This window comes from Capsaspora owczarzaki (genome assembly GCF_000151315.2).
Source record: "Capsaspora owczarzaki ATCC 30864 unplaced genomic scaffold supercont2.2, whole genome shotgun sequence".
NCBI lineage: Eukaryota > Filasterea > Ministeriida > Capsasporidae > Capsaspora > Capsaspora owczarzaki.
In genome coordinates, this window is record NW_011887293.1 from 805,761 (window position 1) to 826,355 (window position 20,595).

General features: G+C 53.0%; 10 protein-coding genes across 10 annotated transcripts; 5 read left to right on the top strand and 5 right to left on the bottom strand.

Annotated features, from left to right (window-relative positions):
- The first annotated feature begins 214 nt into the window (after nucleotides 1–214).
- CAOG_01427 (hypothetical protein) lies at nucleotides 215–850 on the top strand. The gene is made up of 2 exons (XM_004349897.2): nucleotides 215–411; nucleotides 524–850. The coding sequence occupies exons 1-2, from the start codon at nucleotides 303–305 to the stop codon at nucleotides 712–714; spliced, it is 300 nt and encodes a 99-aa protein (XP_004349947.1). The 5' UTR covers nucleotides 215–302; the 3' UTR covers nucleotides 715–850.
- CAOG_01428 (pten protein) lies at nucleotides 841–5,282 on the bottom strand. The gene is made up of 7 exons (XM_004349898.2): nucleotides 5,259–5,282; nucleotides 4,031–4,141; nucleotides 2,715–2,799; nucleotides 2,280–2,607; nucleotides 2,047–2,188; nucleotides 1,761–1,924; nucleotides 841–1,653 (listed from the first exon to the last, which is right to left on the bottom strand). Exons 2-7 carry the CDS (start codon nucleotides 4,107–4,109, stop codon nucleotides 1,297–1,299), a joined length of 1,155 nt encoding a protein of 384 aa, XP_004349948.2. The 5' UTR covers nucleotides 4,110–4,141; nucleotides 5,259–5,282; the 3' UTR covers nucleotides 841–1,296.
- Nucleotides 4,594–6,014, top strand: CAOG_01429 (nucleoside diphosphate kinase B). Its single transcript, XM_004349899.2, has 3 exons — nucleotides 4,594–4,633; nucleotides 4,866–5,054; nucleotides 5,318–6,014. Exons 1-3 carry the CDS (start codon nucleotides 4,606–4,608, stop codon nucleotides 5,827–5,829), a joined length of 729 nt encoding a protein of 242 aa, XP_004349949.1. The 5' UTR covers nucleotides 4,594–4,605; the 3' UTR covers nucleotides 5,830–6,014.
- A 140-nt stretch (nucleotides 6,015–6,154) lies between these two features.
- CAOG_01430 (hypothetical protein) lies at nucleotides 6,155–7,601 on the bottom strand. The gene is made up of 3 exons (XM_004349900.2): nucleotides 6,659–7,601; nucleotides 6,387–6,555; nucleotides 6,155–6,305 (listed from the first exon to the last, which is right to left on the bottom strand). Exons 1-3 carry the CDS (start codon nucleotides 7,462–7,464, stop codon nucleotides 6,177–6,179), a joined length of 1,104 nt encoding a protein of 367 aa, XP_004349950.1. The 5' UTR covers nucleotides 7,465–7,601; the 3' UTR covers nucleotides 6,155–6,176.
- Nucleotides 7,602–7,777: 176 nt separating this feature from the next.
- CAOG_01431 (hypothetical protein) lies at nucleotides 7,778–10,952 on the top strand. Its single transcript, XM_004349901.2, has 4 exons — nucleotides 7,778–7,953; nucleotides 8,061–10,040; nucleotides 10,163–10,313; nucleotides 10,409–10,952. The coding sequence occupies exons 1-4, from the start codon at nucleotides 7,807–7,809 to the stop codon at nucleotides 10,804–10,806; spliced, it is 2,676 nt and encodes an 891-aa protein (XP_004349951.1). The 5' UTR covers nucleotides 7,778–7,806; the 3' UTR covers nucleotides 10,807–10,952.
- A 126-nt stretch (nucleotides 10,953–11,078) lies between these two features.
- On the bottom strand, nucleotides 11,079–13,356 carry CAOG_01432 (splicing factor 1). The gene is made up of 3 exons (XM_004349902.2): nucleotides 13,272–13,356; nucleotides 12,825–13,089; nucleotides 11,079–12,653 (listed from the first exon to the last, which is right to left on the bottom strand). Exons 1-3 carry the CDS (start codon nucleotides 13,321–13,323, stop codon nucleotides 11,195–11,197), a joined length of 1,776 nt encoding a protein of 591 aa, XP_004349952.1. The 5' UTR covers nucleotides 13,324–13,356; the 3' UTR covers nucleotides 11,079–11,194.
- Nucleotides 13,357–13,383: 27 nt separating this feature from the next.
- CAOG_01433 (hypothetical protein) lies at nucleotides 13,384–15,111 on the bottom strand. Its single transcript, XM_004349903.2, has 6 exons — nucleotides 14,932–15,111; nucleotides 14,298–14,406; nucleotides 14,111–14,220; nucleotides 13,935–14,019; nucleotides 13,706–13,810; nucleotides 13,384–13,563 (listed from the first exon to the last, which is right to left on the bottom strand). Exons 1-6 carry the CDS (start codon nucleotides 15,078–15,080, stop codon nucleotides 13,510–13,512), a joined length of 612 nt encoding a protein of 203 aa, XP_004349953.1. The 5' UTR covers nucleotides 15,081–15,111; the 3' UTR covers nucleotides 13,384–13,509.
- Nucleotides 15,112–15,145: 34 nt separating this feature from the next.
- On the top strand, nucleotides 15,146–15,942 carry CAOG_01434 (hypothetical protein). Its single transcript, XM_004349904.2, has 2 exons — nucleotides 15,146–15,390; nucleotides 15,578–15,942. The coding sequence occupies exons 1-2, from the start codon at nucleotides 15,208–15,210 to the stop codon at nucleotides 15,809–15,811; spliced, it is 417 nt and encodes a 138-aa protein (XP_004349954.1). The 5' UTR covers nucleotides 15,146–15,207; the 3' UTR covers nucleotides 15,812–15,942.
- A 476-nt stretch (nucleotides 15,943–16,418) lies between these two features.
- Nucleotides 16,419–18,968, bottom strand: CAOG_08509 (hypothetical protein; the record flags this gene model as incomplete). The annotated part of the gene is made up of 1 exon (XM_011271789.1): nucleotides 16,419–18,968. The coding sequence occupies one exon, from the start codon at nucleotides 18,966–18,968 to the stop codon at nucleotides 16,419–16,421; it is 2,550 nt and encodes an 849-aa protein (XP_011270091.1).
- Nucleotides 18,969–19,209: 241 nt separating this feature from the next.
- Nucleotides 19,210–20,472, top strand: CAOG_01435 (cleavage and polyadenylation specific factor 5). Its single transcript, XM_004349905.2, has 5 exons — nucleotides 19,210–19,273; nucleotides 19,464–19,664; nucleotides 19,877–20,027; nucleotides 20,118–20,193; nucleotides 20,303–20,472. The coding sequence occupies exons 1-5, from the start codon at nucleotides 19,242–19,244 to the stop codon at nucleotides 20,437–20,439; spliced, it is 597 nt and encodes a 198-aa protein (XP_004349955.1). The 5' UTR covers nucleotides 19,210–19,241; the 3' UTR covers nucleotides 20,440–20,472.
- The last annotated feature ends 123 nt before the right edge of the window (nucleotides 20,473–20,595 follow it).

The window sequence follows — 20,595 nt, forward strand, 5'->3', positions numbered from 1 at the left end:
ACGTTACCTGGCCAATAGCTCTAAGCCCCAACCCGTGGGAATCGGAGTCTCACAAAACAGCTCGCAATGTAGTCGCGACCCAGAGTCGCGTCCGGCCAGCCGATAGATAGCCTGTGGAGTCTCAAAAAAGCCTTCTCGATGTGCTGTGGTTCCTGGCAGACGCTGTTTGTTGTTACAAGTACCACCCTTTTGTGACTCCACCTCCCAAAAAACATTTGGGCAAGTGTCTCTGTTTCTGAGAAGTACCGCTTTTGTTTTGGATAGTGATTTGGACTGCGACCAGTCTTCCGCTTTCTTCGTCAATGCTTGTCAAGATCTCAACCTTGCGCGCTTTCTCGTCCCTCGTCTCGAGCCGCGCTGCTGCTGCTGCCGCCACCACCACTGCGACGGCGACTGCGACCAGCAAACCAGGTAACCCCACACCATCCCTCCCTCCGCATCTGCATGTCCGGTTCGACGCGGATGGAGCCTGATCGAGCTGACTTTGGTTTTGCTCGCTCGCCACTTCAACAACCAACCACAGGCTACGACCACGCCCGAGGACCCTTCCAGTCGTCCAAGGCGCGCGACGGACAGAGCATCTACTCGTACGACAACAAGGGCGATGCTTACCAGACGCAGCTCTTCTTCCAGTACACCCCGTATTCATACTTTGACGTTGAGCGAGATGTCGGTCCTCACCGCATCCCGCAGCCCGTGCCGCCAAAGCACTAGAGACATCAACCATGGGATGATTCGGATTGTATTAGCGCGTCAGATGGTGGTCTGCAGCAAACCAAAAGCCGTGACAATACATGCTTTTGTTTTTTTTCCCCGGCTTTCTTAACAACTACTACAAAGCAGAGCAGGAAGACATTGATTGCATACAAAAACACATACACACGATAAAGAAGAAAAAATTCATAGAGTAGCTTGGCCACGGGCAGACGTGACCAAGCAAAGAAAACAACAAAAACAACAACAGCAAAAAAGAAACCTACACAACAGAAGACAACATGAAACCAAACTAGAAATTCGCCAAAAAGCGCAGACGGGCCAGAGAAAAGAAGAGAAGAGGAAGAAAAAGACAAGGAAGGCAGAAAGCTGTCGAAACAGCAGTACAAAGAATAGAAAAACCAAGAGATCAATCGAGTCAAACAATCGGACATATAAGAAAGGGCACTAACGGTCCAAAGTGATGCTTCACTTGTAGGATGCTGTGGAAAGAAAAAAAAATACCATGCCCCATCCACCCACGAAAAAAACAACAAACAAACAAAAAGGGGGGCGGAGTTGAAGCAGACAGAAATGAAAAGTTTACTTCTTGTCCTTGTCCTCCCACTCGTTGTCTTCCTCGTCGTCACTCAAATCCTCGTCGTCGGACGATTCGGCCTCGGCGGTGGCAGCACCAGCAGGGGCAATGTCCTTGAACTTGTCAAGCGTCGACTTTCGGGGAATGGGGTCTGGCACGCTGGCGGCAGCTCCTTGCAAAGCACCATTGTCGGAAGACGTGGTGCCAGAAGTCGGCGGCGAGAACTGCAATTCGATGGCAAAGTCCTCACGGAAGATCTTGTGCTTCTTGTCCTTGTTGGCCTTGTCAATGTCGACCTTTCGGAGCAAGAGCGTGTGATTCTGAACAAAGAAGGTGTTGAACCAGAAATGGCACATCTTTTCCTGTCGTGTTTGCAAGCAAGCGCAGGGCAGAACAGACGGCAACAAGTCAGAGAGAATCGACAGCAGACAATTGCCATCACCGAACGAGAAGCATGCTCGAGACAAACCTTCTTGAAAGCAGTCTTGTGATAAAACTCTATCTTGACATCTCCACACAACAAAATTGGTCGATCGGCCTTGAGCTCAACTACTGCCTGATCCTTCTTGACGTTTTCGACCGGTTTTGACGAGTAGATCTTTTGACGTTGAACCGAAAGTGTGAACATGGGACCTGTACAAGAAGGAGAAGAAAAAAAAGCAGTATCGAAGGCAGGATGCATTCGTGTCAGTGTTGAATATGGCAGGAAGCTTGAACTCGAAACAGAGGCAAAAGAGAAAAAAACAAAACCGTACTGCAGGTGCCACCGTTAAAGTTCGGCACAGTCATCATTTTGACGCCCTTGAACATGAGGGTGGTCGGTGCGTAGGTCAATTTGTTCTGAATAAGAGAGGCATACATCTTGACGTATCGTTGCTGGCTGGGAATCGTGACACCCTGCAAAAACAAACAAACAAAAAACAATAAATCGTCAAGTCCTGGCCAACGCACTCAGAACATCCACTCTCTTGATTAGCGAGAAATTTACCTTGGCGTTTTGGGTGCGGGCAGCACCATAGAAGGCAAGCGCATCTTCAGCCTTCTCCCAATGGTTGCAGTGAACGAGATAAGCGCAAATCATGACGCCCGTTCGACCCTTGCCAGCCTTGCAGTGGATGACGGCGACGTTTCGCGCATCTTCCGTGAGCCACTCGTGCACATCGTCGCAGAACGGCTTGATCAGCTCAAACGGAGGGGCGTTGTGATCGTCGAACGGGTAGGTCGCCACGCGATTGTGGAACTTTGCCGGGTCGTACTCGCGCTCCGAGCACAGATTGTAGACCTTGTAGTGATCCTGGTGCTTTTGATCAAAGAATCTGCACGATGGTTTCAGAGAAACAAAGCAGAAAGAAGGGGGAATTAGTTGGCAGAAAACGAAACACTGCGAAGTGGAAGCGTAGACCACAATTTTTTGTTTTGTTACCGAACAACGTCCTCCATGCCATTTCGGTAAACACCCTCGAGCTTCTCGGACGGGAAGCCCATAGCGACGATCTTGTCGGTGATATCTGCAGCGCCAAAGCGGGGTTCAGTGAGTTAAGTTGCCAAATTGGAGGAAGCACCAAAAAACGAAAGGGAAGCGATGTGTGATGATTGGATCTGGGTCGTGATATGCTGGGGGGGGGTGTACAGATGAGGTTATAGGTTGATGCATTGAGCAACGACCTCTCTCTCTCCCCCACCAGCACCAGCAGGCATAAATGACCGGCAGCAGAACGAGAATTGTCCAACACAAAAACAAGACCAAAAAAAAAAAAAAAAAAAAAAAGGAAAAAAAAAGCCAAACAGCTCACTGAAGCAAGGAGATGGGGGGGGGGTGGACAAAGGTGACAGACAAGATGCAAGCAAGGACTGGATGCCACGCCATCGAAAGACGAAGACGAAACGAACGAATGGAGAAGGGGAGACCAGAGAAGGAGGGAGAAGGAGGACTCAATGGCTCAGCAGCCACAGCGATCCAGACCCCCCTTCTGTCTATCAGAACAAGACTCCAAGCATGCCCTCGCACGGCAAAACAAAAGAGGCCCCTTCCAGGCAAGGCCACACCGAGCACGAGAGCAAAGAAGCGCTTCAAAAGATCAAAAACAATACAAACCATAAAAATAATAATCATAAAATCATAAAAAATAATAAAAGAATAATAATAAAACCAAAAAAACCACGCGCATCGAGCTGCGGTTTGAGTGGGCAAAATAAAAAAAGAAGGCAAAGGTTTCTGTGACTGTTGCATTGCCGCTCTGTCATAGCCATCTTGTTTTTGTATCGATCGCTTCAGGGCATTCTCTCCTTGGGGCAGAAGCGAGCGAGACAGAGACAGAGACAGAGACAGAGAACAAGGAAAAAAAAAAAGATCAACCAGGGCAGCTGGTCTGGCTTTTTTGCAATTGCTTCATCCAAACTCGACTCAAACCCCCGACTCCATCCAACCCCCACACCGCCAGCAGCAGTACGAAGGAGAGACGGTGGTCACTCTGAGTGGAGGAGGGGGGGGGAGCCAAGGCGAGTCACGAGCAACGCTTCCAAAAACAAAAAAAAAGAAAAAAAAAAAGCGAGGTTTTTTTTTCGTCCTTTTTTTTTTTTTTTTTTTTTTTTTGAATAGTCAAACATGGCTCGTTGCTTGCTGCAGAAAGGCCCACACAGCAGAGCCAGCAAGCTGCCGCGGGGTGAGGGGTGTATTGGCAGCGATGTGTCTGTCTGTGGGGGGATCGAAGAGGGTGGCCGGGATTGTCTGTGCCGTACACGTCAGATCGAGGTCAAAGCCGTCCTGCTTGAAGCGTCGCTTCTGCTTGGACACGAGTTGCTTCATGAACGAGCTCATGGTTTGTGCTGTGTGTGAGTGAAAAAGAAAGACTGAAGGAGGACGAAATGGAGATGCGATAAATAAACAACAACAAAAGAAATAGTCAGGTACAGTGTAGCACATGCAGTACAGGCGGGACAGAGAAGAAGAAGATGAAGAAGAAGAGAATCTAGAAACTCAGAATCGATTGCTCTTTTCCCCACCAACACGATCTGCTTAGTGAAGGGCGAAACACAGCATCATTGCACCCAACACGCAAAACACGAACAATCGCTGACTGTTGCAAGTGCTCATCGTCACCCAGTCCGGGGAAAAAGCAAAATGGAAAAGAGCTTCGTTCTCATTGCGACTTTTTCCCTTTCCAACTGGAGCTTCAACACAATGGCTGCGCTGATACAGAATCACAAGTGTTCACCAATCCATCCACCTCTGCGCGCCCACCCCAAATCTTCCAGCACTATCAGGCTTACTGAAACAAGGCAACAAACTTGTTCAGTCCTCAGTTTGAAGAAGAATGCTCGCCTCCCGTCTTGCCCGCTCCAGTGCGTTCTACTTTGTTCCTTTCTCACTCTCTCTCTCTTTGGGTGTCTTTTTCTGTTGTGTTTGTCTTTGGTTACAAAGTGTTGACCCCCTGGATGGCAGGAGAGGAGAGGAGAGGGATCTTTGCGTGACGATCTCGTCCGAAACGATCACTGCTCACATCCTAATCCTTACTCACACTCTGTCTCTCCGCTCGCGTTCTCGTCGCTCTGCTGCACGCTCCATCTCGTTCAGACATTGTCCGTGCCTCGCGCGTCGCCCTGACCCGTGCCGCCCCTGCCGCCCAGCAGCAGCAGCGCGCCCTGTCCTCCGCTGCCACCTCGTCGCACCAAGGCGAGAGCAACTCGACTGGCCGTCGCGCTCTCACTGTCGCCGCCGCCGCCGCTGCCGCGTTCGCTGGTGCCACTCTCCTCGTCAACAAGCGTAAGTCTCACTCTCGTCGAGTCAAAACCGCAGCGTCTCCAACGCAACAGAAGAAGAGGACGAAGAAGGCCAACAAACAAAACAAAACAAAAAAAAAAAAAACCACGATTTCCCCACTTTTTTTCTTCTTTTTTTTTTCTCCCTTTTTGTTGTAGTCCAACAACAACCACCAAGCAACCAACAAAAAAAACACCTCAAACTCACATTTGTAAACCCTGCGATTTGCGCAATGCTCATTTCGAATTTTTCTTGCATTTGGTCAGTCAACGCTGATGAGGTCAACGCTGCCACTTCCGTTGCCGGTGTCGAGAACACTCCTTCTGAGCGCTCGTTCATTGCCCTCAAGCCCGACGCCATCCAGCGCGGTCTGATTGCCGACATTGTTGGCCGCCTTGAGCGCAAGGGCTTCAAGCTCGTTGCCATGAAGCTCCTCACCCCGTCCAAGGAGCTCGTCGAGAAGCACTACGAGGACCTCAAGGACCGTCCCTTCTACCCCGGCCTCGTCGCCTACATGGCTCAGGGCCCCGTTCTTGCCATGGTCTGGCAAGGTCCTGGCGTCGTCAAGACTGTCCGCCAGATGCTCGGTGCCACCAACCCCGCCCAGGCTCCTTCCGGCTCCATCCGCAGCGACTTCTTCCTCGTCACTGGTCGCAACGGCATCCACGCCTCGGACGCCCACGCCTCTGCTGAGGCTGAGATTGCCCTTTGGTTCAAGCCCAGCGAGCTCGTCGACTGGAAGCGCGACGCCGACCAGTGGATTCTGTCTGCCAACTAAACACTGCGCAAGCGACCCGGCGGCTGTTTTTGCAGGTGCTGTAGCGATCCCTGGCCAATAGGACCTGCATTCTTCTTTGGCATTGTTTTTTGCTATCTGGATGATTTTTAAGTTTTCTGCCTTTCATGTTCAATAAGGGTAAACTTGTTTCTCCAATGTTGAGATTGTTCATTCATTCTTTTTCGCCCTTTATCATCAGTAGATCACTTGGGAAGAGTTGCCAAAGAAAGAACAAAACCCGAAATAAATTATACAAGAGTCTGAGGACGAAAAAAAAAAGCAAAGGAAAAAGAAAGAAAGAAGAAAAAAAAAAAAAGACTAGAACCAAGAAACTGCACTGCGCAGAATCATGATGGCAGTGCTCGCTCAAGCAGCTGCTTGATGTCTTGCAACACTGGCTCCACAAGTGTCTGTGCTTGTCTCGTATCAAAGGTTTCCAACTGTTGTGGAGTCATTTTGCAGTTGACAACCAGAAACTATACCGCCCAAAAAATGAGCAAGCGCGTGACGGCGAAGCAGCAACACCAAACAAACCCTGACAACAAAGCCTGGCTTACATTTTCGTTCAGCTCGTAGCAAGAAATAATATTTGTCGAGCCAGTTAAATGCAGCACGGGGCACTCGGGCTCGTCCAGGGCATGGCCAAATTGTTGTGAGGCGAATTTCAGATCGTGCATGATGGACAAGACGTCTCGTTGCTGTACCCAGGACACGTCCGTTTGGGCTCTGTAAGTGAGATTTGGACGGGATGTGTGGAGAGTTGATGGGGATATAAGACCGTGTGAGTTGCGCTGTGACAAAACAGACTGGACAAAAACCGTCCACTTACAATACTGTGCCATCTGGACACATAACACAGCTAGAGGAATAAGCGTCGGACGAGAGCTTTGGAACGACGGTAGGAGCCGTGCTGGCGGCGGCGGCGGCGGCAGGTACGGTGAGAGCAGCAGTATTTGCAGGAGAGGCTAAGGCACCGGCCTCTGGTGGCGGAACAAACCATTTGCTAGTGCTCACCATATGAGCGGCGTTCGCATCAGCAGACGTTCTCCGCTTGAATGGCAGACTCGGTGCGCTGAGACCGCCGCCGCTGCTCTTGGAGGAGCTGTTGTGGTTACTTGGACTATTGCTGGACGCCGCTTGGTCTGCGTGACTATTTGGACGCGGAAGCGATCCCTGGGCAAGGTGAGCAGCCAGCTCCTGGTAGATGATGGCAACCTCGTCCAGTCGCTCGCAGACGAGCTGCAGCACTGCCATCGTCGAGGACGAGCTGTAGGACGAGGCCGTGCTGTCCCGCAAGCTCGTCGTCCCGCTGGCGCCAGGACTACTGGCATCCAACCCAGACACTGACGGCGGCATCAACCCTGCAGCGCCCGTCGCAGTCGTGGCAACAGCAGCAGCAGCAGCAGCAGCGCTATGAGTGGTACCAGCAGCGGGTGAGTGCCCTCCATTGGCTTCGTGCTGGCTCGACGGCGACGAGTATCCAGCGACGCTGCCCTGCGTCGATGCGCCTGCCGCTGTGCTTGTTGCTGTGCTTGTTGCTGTTGTGCTTGTTGCTGTGCTTGCTGTGGTTGTGCTTGCTGTGGTTGAGCTTGAGCCTGCCGCTGCCGGGCTCGAGAAGAGATTTTTAAACTTCATTCTCCAACAAAACTCGGCTCTGTGATGCTCGGCTCTGTGATGCGCTGCTCTGCGTTTGATGGTCGGTCGAATTGGAAAGCCGGAATTGAACAGTTGGAAGTTGGATGGAAAAAAAAAAAAAAAAAAATAGAATGAGATGAAAACTAGACTGGAAATCAATGACCAAACGTCAATCTGAGAAATTTGAGCTCCCTCTGATTGTTCGCTCTGCGAGCCCACTTTGGCAAAACCCATTCGTTAACAATGACTCGAGTAGCAAGAATCAATAAAACTTGATACCGAGTGAGATCTGAGAACCATTCAGTCCTCTACTGTCTGAGTTGGTCTGCTCACTCACCCCAAATGTCTTCTTCGAACGCGAGTCCAATCTCACTCCTGGTGACTGGTCGTCCGACCGTGCTCAGAATCTTCCCGTACGACGCTGCTGCATTTCCAGGCCATCTGGTGTCTCTGGCTGTGCCTGACGATGCTGCCGAGTTTCTGCTGACGGTAAAACCCGAGCAAGCTTTGCGTCTCAATTGCGTCTCAAATCGGCGGTGTCAAACATCACTCACCATTGTCATCCATTTGGTTCATTGGGCTCAATCGTGCTGTAGGATGCTGCCACGGAGAACAGCGTGTTCGGACTGATCAATCTGCAGCAGGCGCAGACCGCGCGCGAGCGAAACGAGCCAATTGTCGGAGTCGTCGCTGCCATCCGATCCGTGCTGTCCGCCAGAAGCCGCACAAGCCGAATGACCGTCCAAGCAGCGACACTGGCGCGGTTTATCTTGCTGCCAGAGGACGGCTGGGCTCCTGCAACGGTGCCGAATCCAACTCAGAATGACCAAAATTTGGAACGAGCAACTCGAGAGCACAATCGCGTCGAGCACACACCTGGAGTGCATGCCAACCAACAAGCAACTGCTCAAGATCGACAAGAAGCACACAATGACGACGATGACGATGACGACGACGACGACGACGAGGCAGGGGAAGAAAGGCCGGCGACTGCCAACCACCCCGCGCGTCAACTCTTCCGTCGCTTGACCGAGAGCGGCAAGGGCTACTTGGTCGCACATGCGCGAGCCTTCGAGGACAACCCGCTGGAATTCAACAGCTACACTGAAGAAGAACAAGCACTTCGAGCCTTGGACAAGGCGCAGCTGTTTGCCTCCGACTTTTCACGACGCCACGCGAGCAACTCGATGTGGCGAAACATTATTCGTCGTATCGGCCAGCCTCCTCTCGGAGACATGGCAGCGCTTTCGTTTTGGTTTTCCGCCGCACTTCCACCGCAAGCGCCAATCGGACAGGTGAGCAGCCTGCTCGTCAGCCGCGATCCGATTTCCAGGCTGCAGCTAGCCTTGCAACTGTTCAAGGCCCACGCCCCCGTCTCGACGTTGGGCGCATCGGCTTCACGTGAAAGTGCCACCCCAAGGAGCAGCAGCAGCAGCACCACCAGCAGCAACAGCACCAGACGGGCGCCACATTCCACTCAATCGGGCGCTTTAGGCGACGACGGCTCCAGCTCGGCGACGTCCCAGGTTCCGTCTCTCATGATGCTGGCTGTTCATGCAGTTGTCATCAACATTTCGCGGTATATCAGCGATCTGCAGTACCTCTCCGCCGACGTGACCAACGCACTGGTGGATGCATTGATTGCTGACGGCTCGCTTTCGCAAGAAGTGCTGTTCGCCGTGCGCGACACGTACATTCGCCACCTCAATCTCACCGACGTTCCCCAGCTGACGGACGACTGGTTGTTGCAGTGCATTCGAGGCGCAAAGCAACATGTGGCAACCCCACCCAAAGTATTGCGCTCGATGCCACAACCTTCTTCCCCATCCGCAGGCCAGCCTCAGCAGCCACCATCTGGCGAGCAAACAATTCCATCACCCCCGCCGCTGGCACCTCTCGTTTTTCTGACAGCTCCGGATGTGCGATCTCCCGTAGCTGCGCCAGCACTATCGTCGTCCAACAGCGCGTCTGAGCCTTCGTCTTCTGCATCGTCGTTGTTGTCCTCTGCTTCCTCTTCCGCTCCTCCTTCTGCTGAATGCTTTGATCTCTTCCCAGGACTGGAGCAGCTGGATTTGTCTCACAGCTATGTGGTCACCAGCGAGGTCTTGGCCGGATTTTTGCGCTGTCTGCCACACTTGCGCGAGTTGCACCTTGACAAGTGCAAGAAACTGGGCGATTTCGCCTTGGTGCAGGCCCTGCCAGTGTTGAGGGAGCTTCGCGTGCTGACACTCAGTGGGTCTGCTGCTGTGGGTCGCCCCACCTTCGAGGCACTGCTCTTTAGCACGCCGGAGCTGAGGCAGTTGGACATTTCAGGCACTCTTTGCACCGATACTTGCATTGAACTGCTGGTGAATGGCAGTCCCGACCTCGGCCCTTCTGTTCTCACAAAGGTCACCAGTCTGATGGGCTCCGCTCTCCGCATTACCGATGCAAGCACTGCGACGCTCGCGAAATGGACACAGCTGCGCACTCTCTCACTCTCCTTCAACTCCCGCATTAGCGACTGGTCGTTCCTGTCCTCTTTCACCCAGCTGGTTGACCTGGACTTGAGTCTCAACTTTACTGTGACGGATGAAGTGAGTTGCTTGAATGAGTGTTGGGAGATTTGTTTGTTTACCTTTTGATGCATTGTCGTGATTGTACTTCTCTGCGACTAACCTCCTCGCATTTGCCTGAATTGCTTCATTCCTGCAACCAGACGGTGCGCGTTATCGGGGATTCGATGCCGCAACTCTCCTACTTGAGCTTGGTCAAGACCGACATTTCCGACCAAAGCGTACTGTCCTTGGCAAAACTAACGCGACTTGTGGTACTCGACTTATCTCGCACCAGCATTACCGATGCCATAGGTGAGCAATGGAACCTGGACTATGCGTTGCGTTATGTAGGCATGTTCAACATAGTGATTTTGTTCTACTTTTGCGGTCCCCTTGTTCACACGCAGTCCCCGCATTCGAAAGCATGCCACTGCTCGCTTCACTATCTCTCGTTTATACCGGCATCACGGGACATATCGCATCCGTGATTGGAAACTGCCCGGCGCTTCGGGAGCTCGATCTCAACGGCTGCGAGAATTTCGGCGATCCTGGCGCGATCATGCTGTCGACGAGCGCATGTGCCCCTCTCTTGGAGTCCCTCAATCTCGGCGGCTCGATGCTGTCTGATCGATGCGTTGATGCATTGGCCCAGTTTACGAGCCTGCATTCTTTACAGCTCTGGCACACGAATATTACCGAGCGCGGTGCTGCCGCTGTTGCTGTCGCAACTGGTCTCAAGCTCGACCAGCACATGAGAACCACCAAGGGAACGTGGTTGCTTGTTCCGTCTGAGAATCGTGCATAACGCCAACTGGAGATAGAGTTGGATGGTATTCGAATCCGATTTGTTTGCTTTCACTTCCGTGTTTGCGTTTCTGCCACTCTTTTGTACATTTCACCGCTACTCTTGCTTACGCTACAAACAAAATGACAACCGTCACGGAATTCGCACTTACTTTGATGTCATGTTCTCTTCGAATCGCGGCTGTAAACTTGAAAGCTCTCGATTCGTGGCGAACTTCAATGTAGATGGGGAAGAAAGGCTCTATACTGTTGCAGCTAATGAATTGAACAAGTGGCTCTATACTGTTGCAACTAATGAATTGAACAAGTGTTGACAAAACGAGACGAAAACAAAAACAAGAATGAAAAAAAAAACCATCAAAACAAATCAAGACTGCGCTGGACACCTCTCACATTGGCGGCGGAGGCGGTGGAGGAGCTGCGGCGGACGAGGCTTGCAACCAGGGTTCCGAGGGCGGGGGCGGAGGAGCTGCGCCGTCGGACGGTGGCGGAGGTGGCGGCGGAGGCGCAGATGACGGTGGCGGCGGAGGCGGGGGTTGTTGGGCCCCACCGCCCATGCCATTCATGTTGTAAAAAGCAGACGGATCCATTGGCGGCCAACCTTGCGCCATCATGTCGTGCGGCATGCCGTGGCCCATTGGCGGGAAGCCACCTTGGAAGCCATACATGTCCATGGGCGGACCACCTGCATGGCCGTAAAAGTCTGCTGGCGGCGGGAAGAAGGGCATGCCGTGCGGCGGCGGAGGCGGGTAGGCGCCATACGGCTGGTGATGTGGCTGGTGTTGGGGAGGGGGAGGAGGTCCACGGCCGCCATGTGGCCCGGCAGACCACGGCGGCGGGCCAATGTTGGCCATGCGACTGGGATGCACGTGAGAGCGACTCTCGCGCTGTGGCGCGGGCACATGCGCGGGTGGCGGATGATCACTGCCGTTGCTGCCGGCTGCGGGCTTTGAGCCACCGTCCGCAGCACCACCGTCAGCACCCGAGTCGCCGTTGGCAAGCGAGTTCATCAGAGCATTGACCTCGTCGTCCATCTTTGATCGGTCCTGTGCATTAGATTGAGACGAATACGACGACGACGAAGAGGATTGGCCTGGCGTCAGGGGCAGCGGGCGAAGTGGCTGGACACTGCCGCCCGAGCCGCCGCTCGACGACACGGGCTCGAGATTGGCGTTGCCGCCGTCGCGGTTCATGCAGTCGCGTGCAACGTGACCGACACCCTTGCAAATGTGGCAGATGACCGAGTTGGTGAAAATCTTCTTTTCTGTGCATTGCCAGGCGCGATGGGTGGTGGCGCCGCAGTTTGCGCAGCGCATGAGCAGCTCGTCGTCGCGCAGTGTGCCGTTGTACGCAGCGAGCTCGCGCAACTGCGTCTTCTTGTGTTCGTTCTGATCGTCGGGCATGGTGACGGCGCGCTGGACAATGTCACGGATTTTGGCGGCAGCGGCATCAATGTGGGATTGGGTGGGTCCCTGAACCAGTGCGTGCAGATTGTCGCCTTCGTCGTTGTTGTTTTGCGGACCCTTGTTGGACTTGATGGAGCCCTTGCCTCGAATAAAGATTTTCGCGCCCGTCTCGGATTCAATCAACTGCAGCGTTTTACCACGCGGGCCCAGGATGGCGCCCAGAACGTTGATCTCCGGGTGCTGTTCTGCTTCAAAGATATCCACGCGCGACTGCAGCTTTGTCGGGCGCCGGTAGTCGCTGGGAGGGCGGTATGTCGAGCTTGTGCGCATGGCCTGCTCGATGAGCTTGCTCCGCTGTTCCTCCAGCTGCTTTCGCTTTCGCACCTCGCGGGTGTTGGTACGTTTACCGTACTGATCGTATGTAGGCTCGGGTGATGGCGATCTGTGAAGAGAGGGACATCGGGGTGAGCAAAGAAAAAAAAAGTAATTTTGACTGAGCGAACATTGAAAACCTTCAAAAACAAAAGCCAAAAAAATAAAAAAAAAAAAAAAAAAAAAAAAAAAAAAAAAAAAAAAAAAAAAGCAAAGAATACACAAAACCAGCCCTCCTCACCGATTGCCAGAGTGGAGATCCAAGTTGCCCGTGTGGAGCTGGTGCGCAATGTGGTCGATCTGGATCTCGAGTGCTCGGACGACGCGCTGCTCGTCGCTCATGGTCGGTGGCAGCGCGGCGAGGGCGGGCGCGACAACCTTGTCCTCCGACCAGCGACTCTTGCGCTCGCGCTTGGGGGCAGGCTGGCCATCGCCGGATGCTGCGGGCGCACCGGGTGCGGCGAACGCAGATGTGAAGGCAGACCCGTTGGAGGGTGCTGGTGACGCTGTGTGGATTGGGCAGGGGGACGACAAAAACCAGAGGGAGGCAATGCAGAGACACACACATGGACGCATCGAAGACGACGACGGTTAGCAGCCATTCACAAGAGACGAGGAAGCATATAGGCAAGCAGCGGAATGACACCATCGGAACAAGCACAAGACAAACAAAATACAAAACACGCACAGTCGACCTCGCCGAAAGACCGTTTTGCGCCACGAAGCTGGTCGTCGTCCATTGCAACAATGACGACAAATGACGAATGGCGCAGGAGCCGATTGCAGATAAGGGTCAATGAGGAAACTCAGATTCAATTCAATTATTACATGTATTGCGAAAAACAACAGCAAGATCAAACTAACAACAAAAGAGCGAGACATCAACGAACAAGAAGAGATTTGTTTTTTTTACACAGTTCTTGCGTTCAAGCATGCAGCGCTCCAGTTTCGAGGCAGTAGGCTTCACAACTTGATGCCGCCTGAGGGTGGTCCAGAATCAATGGCGCGCACACACACAGCCCAATAATGATCAAAAACATCAATGAGCAAACCTCCTCACATCACACTTGAAACACAACAGCGGTCCTCGCCCCGCACACCCTCTCCACTCGTCTGCATTACCTTGGAAAGATCAGCAAGCTTGCGATTGACCTGCTCGTTGGTGTCTAAGAGCCGTTGACGGCGAATCGCTACGGTTTCGGCAAGTCGATCGTTTTCTCGCAAGGTCTGTTTTTCCCATGATGGTCAATCGCAAGAAATAGTGTTCCGGGTTAGACACATCCCCGTATTCCTTGGCCAGCATTCCCCTTCATCACACGAGGACGGGCTGTTGCCAGAGCTGCGCACTAACCTTTTCCAGCATTTCCTTGTAGTTCTCGCGTGCCGTCATCTTCAACGCCATGGTGCTCTGACGTACTTGATCCTGCGAGTTGTACCTGCAAAAATTCCAAGCAAGTTTTCACGTTGGTAAGTCTGCTCGCAGCTCGGGACGACGATGATGTTTGTGGAAAAACCCAAAACACTTACTGCTCTTGCTCAATGTTCTCATCGTTTCGACTTCCTGGCGGCTGGAGAGCATCCAATTGACTTAGTGCCTCTGTCAAGTTGGTTTCTTTGATAATCAAGTCGAGCTCGCTCTGTTCCGACACGCTCGGGCGAATGAGTGAAATCTCACAGTTTCTTCCTGCCCAAAAGTTTGCATCTTGTTCCATACCTGCATGTTGGTCATGAGCAGATCTTGCAGCTGTTGATAGCCTTCTCGCAACAGATGCTTCTTGTCTTCGTTATCGATTGTCGGGAAGCATGCCAGTGCCGTTCCGAATCTGTCGAACAGCGCGAGTTAGCAATCATTGTCAACCACGGAATCAATGTATGGTGGGACGAATGACTTGTGGACGACTGTATGTTATTACTGCTTTGATGGGAGCACACTGACTGTGTTTCACCCAAAACCAAGCCGACGTTGTTTCAAACGAAACACAACACAATTTTTCAAAAAAACCGTTTCACTTTTTCGCGCCAAATTTTTCTTTTCGTTGTTGCTCTCTTTTGATTTCTTCTTTGTTTCGCTCGTTCGTCCGTTCGCTTTGCTTTGACTTCTTGCTCACTCTCTCATTGCAATCTCACTGCTGCGAGCTCTTCGCCAAGTGCGTCTCAAGAATAGCAGAGAGAGCCACGCGCTTCAACCGAACGGAAGCATTTGAAATTGAGTTTTCCGTTTCACTCGCTTTGACTCGACTTGCAGCAGTCGCTCCAGTGGCGCTGTCATTGCGTCCGAGCTGCGATTGATGCAAGCAGCGGATACATTGTGTGTGAGTGGATTTGAGGGGAAAACTTCAAACACTGACGGGCAGGCAGAGGCCTTGTTTCGGAACGGGAACTTCATTGCTTCAGTGAGCACATTTCGCAGCGCCTTCATGCGAGCACCCTCCGCAGCCGCAGCACTCTCCGCAGCAGCACCCGTAGTAGCGTCCGTTTGCATTGGAACTGCGCTCATTTCTGATCGGAGTTGACTCGTCAAAGTGAATAAAAAATCTGACTGACCCGGCTCAGACCAAATCGAGCTTTCCACTCTCAGTCAGTCTCTGCTTTTTTGACTTTTGTTATTTTGTTGTTGACAGCAAATGCTGCGAGGACTGTCGTTTGGCGCTCTGACGGGCTGCTCGGTGTACTTTGTGCTGAACGGACACATCTGGGAGCAGATTGTCGAGCCGATGGACGTGCTGGGCGGACTGCGCGCCAAGGTGGAGCAAGCGTACTATGCCCAGGCACTCGCATCCCCGCCACTGACGCCCGCTGTTACCGAAGTGAGTGCTTTTGAGTGCTTCTTTTTGTTTGTTTGGGTGCATTATTGCTGCAAGTGGAGCACCTCTCGTCTGGGTTGTTCGAGGACGGGACGGTGCTTTTGAGCTTTGGTCGCTTAGGATCGTCTCACTCACCCCTCCCCCTCACCTCCACTGTCTCTTTGGTTTGTGCTGGACTTTCGTGCTGCAGCGTGATCTCGATGTCGCATTGCTGCCGCGAACGCGCGTGTCCGAGCTCAGGCAGTCGTGGAACGATGGCGTTCGCTTTGTCCACAGCGCAGCCTCGAACGCGCCCGCAACGCTGCCAAACGCTGCATCAGACGCATTCCAAGCAATCAAGGAGGTCATGGGCCCAGTCGAGCCACCGTCGTCCAAGTCCCAGGCTCAGGCTCAGCAGCCATCATCGTCCTCCACTCAAGCATAGTCTCCACTTTTCGAGCGCTGTCTTCATTCCCCCCCCCCCCGCTTGCGTGCTCGTGGTGATTGTTGATTTTGGGTTGTTTGGTTGTCGTCTTATTACGTGTGTGAATACAGTAGCAGTACAATAACGTGTCATTGAGTGGTCCTTTTTGACAAGGATTTGCTTCATTGTTCCTCGTTCGAGCTCAATAGAGAGAACCCTCCTTCTAAGAGACAAAAACTGGTGACCACCCTGCACCTGGCTCTCTTCATATTCTTGTTCAGTATTATTAATATAGACGATGTGCAAAAAATGGCGGCGGTCGGAGCAATATGAAATTTTGACTTTGCATTGACCTTTGGCTGGGCGCGAAAAATCTTGTCCCGTAGATGGAGGGACAACCTCCGCAGCACTCCCGGCACCTTCCCGCCCGCCCCCGACAGTGGACATGCAGCGAAGATGCAAAGAAAATCGATATTGTCCGCATTGGTGGTCGATAGGGTCATGTTGCGGGTACTTATGGCCGGGAGCGTGCGCGGGTTCGAATCGGGACAAAGAATTATCGTCGTTTAATCAACCCGACAACAATAACGTACATAAAATTGCACATAAAGTCATACATGTAACACATTTAGTTCGAATTGGAGAGGTCAGATAGCGCGAGTCGCTTCCGGCGATCGGTTTTCGGGGTGGATGACACATTTTCCTCGGTTGACACAAGCTGCATCGCCGCCATGTCGTTTGTCAGCCAGCTGCTCACGCCACTTGTGTTGGCACGACTGAGTGTCACACCTGGAGACAAAATGAGCCGCGATGAGCTGCGAGTAGCAAGACGGGGCTCCTTCAGCCGCTCGAGAGATCTTGACGACAGTGAATAGGTCACATTCTCGTCCGACCCGCCACTCTGGGCTGTTTCAAATGATGGAGCGGCCTCGTCGTCAGAGTCTCTTTCATAGATTCTCTTCCTGAAGCGCGCTGGAGCGGCAGAAGTCACCTGCATTGGCGACGGCGGAATGCCGTCCTCTTCGCATTCGTCGTCAGAGTCGTCCTGCTCAACCGCCATCGTCGCAACCGATTGCAAAGCCGGTGCTGCAGCTGCTGTTTTCGAGGCGGCAAGCGCGCGGACGTGTCGGACGTCGGGGCGCTTGGGTTTTGCGGCGACCATCTGCTTCACAGTCGCGTTGACTTTGGCGAGCCTCTGCTGGTTCGCGTGAAGTTGCGCACGCGCGTCTGCAACCAGAGCGGCTGCCGAGTCATCTGCCTCGAGTTCTGCGAGCCGGGCCTGGTCGGCATCGATCGTCGACTTGAGTTGGTCCTGCTGATTCATGACGGGCTCAATCTCGTCCTCGTAGGTCCGCATTGCCCGGTTGTACTCCGCCATGAGAGGCGCAACCTGAGCCTTTTCTTGTTCCCGAGCTTCTCGCTCGTGTTGGGTAGCACGCTGTGCCGCATCTTGCGGCGAGTAGGCCTTGTTCGGCTTGACGGTTCGGACAGTGGCAGGCTCGGTGCAGCTCGACGACGGTGTCAGCGGGGGCGCTCGCAGCAACTCCTCGAACGCGGTCAGCGCTGGATTCTGGAGCAGGGCGCGCACATCACTCAAGAAAGCGTCAAGGAGGATCTCAGTTTCCGCAGGTGAAAGACCAGTTTGTTCGCGCATAATCGTCTCTCGAGCGAGTTGAAGGATCTGCCGTGCAAGACCGCGGTTCTCGACGGGCTCGACCGATGAAGGCACGCGAGGGCAATTCAATGAGGGCGTCGGGAGCGTGGCGAGGCCGTTGGCGAGGGTCGGAACAATCCAGCTCGGGTACAGAGTTGGGTCTAGAGGACAAATGCCGGTTCTCGAGAAGCCTCCACGGATGGTCTTGCTGCAATCTTTGCCTTCCGTGAGCAACGTCCAAACGTTACAAGCAGCACGAAGACGCGTGTTGGTGTCATTCGACTTCTTGCACTTTCTGAGGATCGCCCTGATGGCCCCAGGAAGCTGCTTCTTGAACCAACCCAAAACGGTCGCATCGAGCGGCTGCAGCTTGGTCGAGGTGTGCGCAGGCAGAATCAGAATATCGATGTCGTTCTCGTCCGCAAGAGTGACAAGTTCTGTGGTAAACTTGTGACTGGAAGCGCCGTCGAGAATCAGAAGGATTGGTCCGTCACTGTACTTGGCACGAGCTTGCTTCACGAACAGCTGGAACCAGTCGGCGAACATCTCGGCATCGATGTAGCCACTCTCGTTGTGATAGATGTTGGTCTCGCGCCCCAGATTAGCGATCATCGCCGGCGGAATAGTCTTGCCAGGGTGCGCGAGAACAAACGAAGGGGGCAGCGTTGTCCCGTCGGCAGCCACCGTGAACAGGCCGGTAATGTGTCTTCCCATGGTCTTTGTCCGCGCGGATGCACCAGACACAGTCGTCTGGCCCTTGCCGGCAACCACTTTGTCCTCTTTCTTGGAGGAGGCCGAAATTTCCGACTCATCGTAGTTGAAAATCCGCCCAGGCTCGGCCCACAGCTTCCCTCCAGACTTGTCGCAAAGCTCCTGCAGGCGCTCAAAGAAGCTTCTGAGGGTTTCCTCGTTCATCGCGGCCGTACGAATGGTTTCGATCGAGTGTGCAGTGATCCAGCGGAGTTCGTCGGAAAACTCGGCGAAAAACCGCTCCAAAAACGACTCGCTCGGGCCGTTGGGACCGAACTGGCGGCGAGGCTTTCCATCTGGTCGTGGAGCTTGAGACAGGCGCATGAAGAGTTCGATTGTATCGGGTTTGGTGAGGGCGACGTGAGCAAATGCGCTCCGAACAAGGTAGTTGACGATCTTGAGCTCCTCCGACCGGAGGAAGACGTTGTGGTCCCCCGGGACGGCGTCATCCTGAACTAGATCAACTGCCTGATCGAGGGTAGAACGGGCGAAGAGATCGGCTTGATGGCGGTGATGCGCGATCCATTTGCCGACAGTAGATCGCGGGACCTCGAAAATCGCCTCCAGCTGCCTGATGGACGGTTTCGTCCCATTGCCTCCCGCGCCACCTGGTCCACTGATGTCAGCACATGGTGTAAAGTAGGTTTTCAGCACGGCGGCCTTGAAAAAGCGAGGAGAGTCGGCGTCCTTGGCCTGTTCAGCCTCCCGCCGCAGGTCGAAGGCCAACTCGTTCCGCGGACTGACGACTCCGCCCGGTGTGCCTAATGGGTTCATCAGATGCTATTTAGTGGACATCCGCAAGGAGGGGGTAGCAGAGCAAGACTCAGAGCCAGTATCGATCGTGTCTCTTAGATCAAGGGAAGCAAAAATAAAAATGACTGGAAATGCATTATGTCCCGTAGAAGGAGGGTTCTCTCTACGCACCCCTTGTCATGGTCGCTTCCATCAAAGCTTGTAGCAGTGTGATTGCTCTACAAGCAATCTGCATTTGCTATAGCCTTAGTCTATTATTTCTTCACAGCTGCAAGCACAAATCCACCAACCATCATGGCTGGACTGATCGTACCAGACGTCAATCTGTGAGACTCCATGGCCCCTGCGCCCGCGTTGTTTAGTGATCTGTGCTACAGGGCCCCTTGTATTTTCGCTCTTTCCTGTCTCGGGTTTTGCCTTGCAGCACAACGCACGGGCTCAATGCGTTCGCTCACTCGTCCATCATGCTCACTCGCTTCCCCTGCCCCCTTGGCCTTGATCTTGGTCCTGGTGCAGATTCCCGCTGACAAACTACTCGTTCGGGATCAAGGATCCGCAGTACGAGCGCGACCCTTCCGTCCCAACGCGCATGCAGCGCCTCAAGGACGAGTTTGAGCAGTACGGATCGCGCCGCACGGTCGAGGCCGTCCTCCTAGTCCACGAGCACAACCACCCGCATCTGCTCCTGCTGCAGCTGGGCACTACATTCTTCAAGCTGTGAGTACTTCTGGATTCCGTGACCCCCAAAAGCGGTCGAGATGGGCGTTGTGTAGCCTATTGCGACAGAACGATTTCAGAGCGATTCAGCGATCTCGGGTTATTTCTGAGACAGTCACATCACAAGCACAGCTGGTGCATGTCTTCGTTGCATTGACAGTGATTTGTTTTGTGTCTCTTTCTTGTTTTCTTGTTTTGTTTTGCTCGGCCAGACCGGGAGGCGAACTGGACATTGGCGAGGACGAAATCACTGGTTGCCAGAGGTGGCTCACCAAGACGCTGGCAGTGGAGGGCACATCCATCCCTTGGAATGTGTGCGAAATCGTTTGCAACTGGTACCGACCTAGCTACGACCAGAATCAAGTACGTACTGGTTGAATTGATTTTTACATGAAAATCGAAGCTTTGTTCGTTTTGCTGACATTCCGCGTTCGACTGAATTCCTTTTTGCAGTATCCTTATATTCCAGGCCACGTTACACGACCAAAGGAGCACCGAAGAGTGTTTGTTGTTGAGCTGCCTCCCAATGGTATGTTGCGCAGCGTCAAAATTGCGTCTCTTTGTTAGAGTGTGTGGTGTGTTTGCTGATTCTTCCTTCCATTCCCCCGCCCCCCTTTTCCTGCTGGATGACACGACAGCCGCCCTTGCAGTGCCAAAGAACTACAAATTAGTCGCAGCCCCACTATTCGAGCTGCACGACAATCCTCAGACGTACGGTCCCGTTATTGCTCAGCTGCCAGCCATGCTTAGTCGAATCAACTTTGTGTACAACTAGTTGCGCTGTTGTTGCGAGTAACATGAATGTCAATTCACTCATGAGTTTGGTGAATTTTTATTCATGTTTTTTTGCACAACAAACTTTTACTGTACACACAACAACCTGTCGAAAAGAACAAACATGCTACAATGATAACACACATAAATCACTTCA